Below are 6,000 nucleotides of genomic sequence, written 5' to 3'. Positions count from 1 at the left end.
GGATGGTGCTAAATACAGGGAAATTATTGTGGGAAATTTGAATTTATGTATTGTTTTTAATTCTTCATACAGTGGTTGGCAGGATAATATTTATGAATAATTTAAAACAAACTTCATTAATTTTGTTAATAGGTAGGTACACTACCGTTCAAACGTTTGGGGTCACTTAGAAATGTCCTTGTTTTTGAAAGAAAAGCAAACATTTTTACCATTAAAATAACATCAAATGTATCAGAAATACAGTGTAGACATTGTTACTTTTGTAAATGACTATTGTAGCTGGAAATTGCTGATTTAAAAAAAAATGGAATATCTACATAGGCGTACAGAGGCCCATTATCAGCAACCATCACTCCTGTGTTGCAATGGCACGTTGTGTTTGCTAATCCAAGTTTATCATTTTAAAAGGCCAATTGATCATTAGAAAACCATTTTGCAATTATGTTAGCACAGCTGAAAACTGTTGTCCTGATTTAAAGAAGCAATAAATCAAGTTGAGTATCTGGAGCATCAGCATTTGTGGGTTCGATTACAGGCTCAAAATGGCCAGAAACAAACATCTTTCTTCTGAAACTTGTCAGTCTATTCTTGTTCTGGGAAATGAAGGCTATTCCATGTGAGAAATTGCCAAGAAACCGAAGATCTTTTACAATACTGTGTACTACTCCCTTCACAGAACAGCTCAAACTGTCTCTAATCAGAATAGAAAGAGTGTGAGGCCCCGGTGTACAACTGAGCAAGAGGACAAGTACATTAGAGTGTCTCATTTGAGAAACAGACGCCTCACAAGTCCGCAACTGGCAGCTTCGTTAAATAGTACTCGCAAAACACCAGTCTCAACGTGAAGAGGCGACTCCGGAATGCTCACCTTCGAGGTAGAGTTCCTCTGTCCAGTGTCTGTCTTCTTTTGCCATCTTAATCTTTTATTTTTATTGCCCAGTCTGAGATATATATTTTTCTTTGCAACTCTGCGTAGAAGGCCAGCATCCCGGAGTCACCTCTTCACTGTTGACTTTGAGACTGGTGTTTGTGGGTACTATTTAATGAAACTGCCAGTTGAGGTGTCTGTTTGTCAAACTCGACACTCTTGCTCAGTTGTGCACCGGGGCCTCCCACTCTTTCTATTCTGGTTAGAGCCAGTTTTCACTGTTCTGTGAAGGGAGTAGTACACAGCGTTATACGAGATCTTCAGTTTCACACAATCTTTGACAGCCATGAGCTCACATTTATGAATGTTAAGACATGGACCAGCTGCTTTGGGAAAGTAAATCACAAATCACTTCGCATTGAAGCAGTGTGTCCCATGTCGGAATCACTGATGTAAAAAGAAAAGAAGGCTTTTACGTAATTTCCTGTGTTGATGTAACGTGATACGGAAGTGACGTTACCAACATTTTCAAATCGTCTGGCGCCTTCATTGAGCTAGCTGTAACAGAACGGGCGCTTTCAAAAGTAAGTTTCTCTGTTTTTATTATTGAGTACAATATACGGGAAGAAAGCTTTGTTTTATTGCTGCATTAATCATATATGTCAGAATATTACCCATTCAGTGTTTTATTCTGTGGGTGTGGAGGTGTACATTTGAGTTGAATAGCTACGTCTTTCCCTGCTGATAGTTCTGGAGCTGGGATACTCTTCTCACGCCACTTCGATACAGCTACGGCCGGAAAGGATTTTCATAGCAGTTTAGGAGAGCATTTTCGTTAACCCTTTTACAAACCTTAATCTATTTCTCGTAACTTTCTACGTTAATTATCCTAATCTGTTACGAAAGTTACTTCCGGTCGTAACTGTATTGAAGTGGCGTTAATGTATATGTTGGAGTTCATAGCCAGTCACTAGCCAGCTGTTGGCTTGTTGTGTAATTTGGATATTTATTGCTAAATGTTACCATTTCGTTGCAACACAGTTTGATGGCATCGAAAATTCCTAGATGCGGACAGAGTAAGTGTAAGTTATTTCCCCTTCAGTTTCTACATTCACACAACTCGCCTCCACCGCAAGCCTCCGGGATAGCAGTGTTTTCGGTGTTTGTCTTGTCATTCAACAAAAAATGCAACTAGTAAGCATCTTGGCTCATAGCCTGGAAACCCGATATTAAATTCTAGGTCGGGCAGAAAGCCTTTGGCTCAGGACAATTCCCCTCACAAACCTCCACAAGCCAGAATGTTGACTTAAATTATATTTTAACTTTACCTGTTGTCCGTGCAGTTTGTCCATTTGCAGATAGGAATGTGAGGCATATCCACATGAAAGTATAATTACATTTTGTTCAATGCTCTGGTAGTGCATTCAGATTTCCATAACCTGCAGTCGGCGCAATGAACATAAATGTTGTGCACTGTTTACACGGTTAAGTTGAATTTAATTATACTTTCATGTGGATAGGTCTCCCGTTCCTACTTTCAAAAGTACCAATCGCAAGTACTGGTAAATTTAAAATGTAATTTTAGGCAACATTCTGGCTTGTACATGTCTTGAGAAAGAAACTTTCCTGATCAAAATGCTCATTTATTGCTCACGTTGAATACAATGAAATTCAACATCTGTCTCCGGGCTACTTGTCTAATCTTAATTTTGCATTTTGTTCTTTACCTATATAAGGTGTGCAACCTGCTGGCAGTGCTGCAGAAATGAAGAGGGCGGCCAATAAATACGTTTTCAAAGAGACTGCTGTACCGTCAGACTTCAATTTCTTTCCAAAAACTGCTATTTTCAAGCCTCTCAATGAGAATGTACCAAGGTGACTAACTTTCAATTTACAATGGGAAGATAGCCTTTGTTATGTATGGGCAAGATGTTAAGACTATCTACATTCTCTTTTCTTTCCAGAAAGAATGTTGTAGCCAAAGTGCATAAAGGGTAAGATACCCCTTTTTTTATAATTTGGGAGAAATACATTTGACAATTACATTCTCATAGCATTGTCTTTGTTTTAATAGACCTCCCACCAGATATGGGCAGCAGTCAGAACTCAAGAGCCATAATCAACTTTTACTGGAAGCCAATGAAGAACTGCAGAAAAGCCTTACAGAAACACAGGCAAGTTCGTTAAAGGGATGATTCACTATGTTCCAAATGTCGGCTATTATGTGAACAAAATGCACTAGGGTTTTTCAATGGGCTATTGAATGGAAGGTCTTAGGAAGGCGAATAGTCAATGTTCTCTGTTTGGTCCAGTGCTATATTGTGCACTCTTTCACTGTTGTCAGTTTATAAAGTACAAGTGTTTAATTTTGCAGCAAAAAGTTGCCCAGTTGGAACAACGATGCAGTGACCTCCAAGGAACCAATGCAGATGTCCAGAAACAACTGAAGGACTGCCATGTGCTACTAGTTGCTGGAAATATTGATCCAGGTAATCATTAGATGACAGGAATTGGTTCCCCGTTACAGGTTCAGAGTGTTTTTTTTTGACAGTTTGTTGAGCTTTCTAAAGATTGCTTTAACCTTTCTTCTGACTTTATTTCTCAGTTTTGGGAGAGAAAATTGGAAAAACTGCACAGCAAAATGAGGATCAACAAAGAGAGGTGGTGGTAAGGTCTTTTTTTGTCGGCCATATGGTTGAACTCCAGTCTGATTATTTAGACTCAAATGTTACTCAGGTCCTTGTTTGCAGGAATCTGGCTTTGTAATTGTGTTTAGTGATTTCTTTCAAATGGATCTCTCCCAACAATGCAGAATGTATCCCAAGATCTGTTACGTGAACTGCAGACATTTGGTGACATGGCAACAGAACAAAGTGCACAACTAACAGTAAGTTCCATATGTTTGATTGACATGAAAGCAGAATTGCCAGTATGCCAGTCTGTCTAGAGCTTGTTTGCAATTAATTTCCAGGAAGTTCAAAAGACCATGAAGGCTCTCACCGATTCTCGGGAGCATCTGGTGCAGGAGAGGGAGAATTTCTCCTTGGAAGTTGAAGAAATGGATAAGGCTCTTGAGGAAGCAGAGCAGCTCTTGTTGGAGTAGATATTGTGTGTGTGTGTGTCTTTGATTTTAGTGTAAATGTAAGTATAAATATTTGTTTATTTCAACTAACTTTGATAAGTCATTTTGATCATTACTACCTGCAAAAGTTGTTTTCACTTAGTCATATTTTATTCATCTAGAAGACTGCACAATTTAAGTGATTGACCTGTCAGTGTTTTGCTTGACACAAATGCATCGATTTCTTTCTTGTATATTAAAATTTTAAATGTAGCCCATGGCAATTCGGGTCCGTTTCTCTTGTAAAGAGGGGGGTGGGGGGGGATTTCTTAGTCCACGTTTTTACACAACTTTTATTTTGAAATTGGTTAAACGAAAGCTGCCTACCGGAAGTTAGACGCAAGTCTGCACACACTGCTCGCAGATTGACTACACTAACCAAGAACACGTTTTTTTTTGTCGGGATAGACTGAAGTAAGAAACCATAGCTACATGCGTTCTTTTGTATCTTAAATACCTGTGTTGAATGACGGCATAACTCGCAGTTTACTGGCTTGAACTAGATTACCTTGCTAGCCTAGCTTGCCGTTGGGCATTTCTAGCTATGTGAAGTTAATTGTAAAAAAAATATCTGAATCTGTTGCACATAGGCTGCAATTTTTTGTTTATTAGTCACGTGCACAGGGTCGCACAAATAATTACAGTGTACAGTGAAATGTTATGTTCCCAACAGTGCAGGTAACAAAAGTTAGTGCTAATCTGCACATTTTCAACTAGCGATGATAAATGTCCATTGGGCGTGTACAATGTCCATAGGGGAGAAGTGAATGAACTAATATACATATTTACAGCTGTAACACTGTCTGAGTGATGGTCGCGGGGAGAACAGACCGTCGCTCGGGTGGCTGAGATCTTCTTGGCCTTCCTGCGACACTTGTTGTGATGTAGGTGTCCTGGATTGATGGCAGTGAGGACACAGTTAAGGTGCATTCGGCAGAGCGTACCACCCCTGCCCTGTAGAGTTGCCGCTGGTGGAGTGGCCGTAACGCAACCTAACAGCTGCGGTTTAACTCCCTACCTGGGATGTGTTATGTTAGGGAGGTTGGCGAGAACGCACTTCTGCTATCTTGGTTATTCATATGCGGTGCCATTCCGACAACATAAAACATGGATTCTGTCAAAGGACAATTGACTTTCAAATAAACGTATTCGTAAAGCTCAGGCATTTAAACAGGTGGAACCAAACAGGGACATTTTGAGCCTAAATTAGCTATAGCACTGATTGCGCAAGATTTAGCTAGCATAATGGTGAACACTTGAACAGGATTTTAACTTATCTATCAAACAACGATTAATTAAAAAAGCCTAACGGGGTGGACATTTGAGTGGGACATAGACTGACAGGTAGATACAACTGTGTTTTATAATAGTTTTCCCACCAAATAAATTATGACACTTCCTGAATGTGGTGTCATTGTAGGAAGGGGTTTTCTTAAATGGAGAATTACTACAAACTAAGAAGGTGCAAAGTGATATTTGGGACATACAGAATCTTATAATACAATTTTGATTGATAATGCTACCTATAAAATAGATGTTCAACATTTATTGGCTTCTATTTCTTTTGGCACTTGATAAATAGCTCCTGGGGAAAACCACCTACATCCTCTGAGACAGATGGGTTTAAAATTCCCCTTTTCAGGGTCCATATTTGGTGTTAAGGTGGACACCTGACCTTATTTAAAGCATTTTGTAATCCATATTTTACACCAAATAACTGATATTTCCTTGGGACAGAAAAGGCACTTCCTAGTAGGAATGATCCAGTTATCTAAGCCAGGGTAAAATTGTAGAGGCAAAGATGACTAGCTCGTTAACACTTTTCATCTGGTAGAGGGAATCTTTACTTTAATGAATTTAGCTTGTTAATTTTAAGTCAAGGCCACCATCCAAATGCAACTTTGCCTATATTGTGTGGCTTGCATTGCTATCTTAGTTTGCTTACTAGCTATCCACTTTCATGGGTGAAATGGCTATAGTGTATTGCATTTGCCAAATGTAGACTTGGCTA

At 39.2% G+C, this 6,000-nt stretch overlaps 2 protein-coding genes across 5 annotated transcripts in view; both read left to right on the top strand.

The window, feature by feature from the left end:
- The first annotated feature begins 1,338 nt into the window (after positions 1-1,338).
- On the top strand, positions 1,339-4,202 carry LOC118386973 (uncharacterized). Of its 3 annotated transcripts, none has more exons than XM_035775031.2 (9): positions 1,342-1,452; positions 1,910-1,950; positions 2,605-2,743; positions 2,833-2,862; positions 2,943-3,042; positions 3,243-3,357; positions 3,474-3,535; positions 3,681-3,755; positions 3,840-4,202. In XM_035775031.2, the coding sequence occupies exons 2-9, from the start codon at positions 1,914-1,916 to the stop codon at positions 3,969-3,971; spliced, it is 690 nt and encodes a 229-aa protein (XP_035630924.1). In that variant the 5' UTR covers positions 1,342-1,452; positions 1,910-1,913; the 3' UTR covers positions 3,972-4,202. The 3 variants fall into 3 exon arrangements, with proteins under 3 accessions (XP_035630926.1, XP_035630924.1, XP_035630925.1); XM_035775032.2 differs by having other exon boundaries at positions 1,348-1,452; positions 1,910-1,944; XM_035775033.2 differs by lacking the exon at positions 1,910-1,950 and having other exon boundaries at positions 1,339-1,452.
- An 80-nt stretch (positions 4,203-4,282) lies between these two features.
- Positions 4,283-6,000, top strand: part of LOC118386972 (protein dispatched homolog 1-like) — an 82,585-nt gene continuing 80,867 nt past the window's right edge. For both annotated transcript variants that reach the window (XM_035775030.2, XM_035775029.2), the window contains exon 1: positions 4,283-4,403. The gene's annotated coding sequence lies outside the window, so the exon portion shown is untranslated. The remainder of the gene's footprint in view (positions 4,404-6,000) is intronic.

The sequence above is a fragment of the Oncorhynchus keta genome, chromosome 8 (genome assembly GCF_023373465.1).
Source record: "Oncorhynchus keta strain PuntledgeMale-10-30-2019 chromosome 8, Oket_V2, whole genome shotgun sequence".
In the NCBI taxonomy this organism is placed as follows: Eukaryota; Metazoa; Chordata; class Actinopteri; order Salmoniformes; family Salmonidae; genus Oncorhynchus; species Oncorhynchus keta.
Note: the sequence above shows the minus strand (reverse complement) of the source record. Positions and strands in the feature narration are given on the sequence as shown.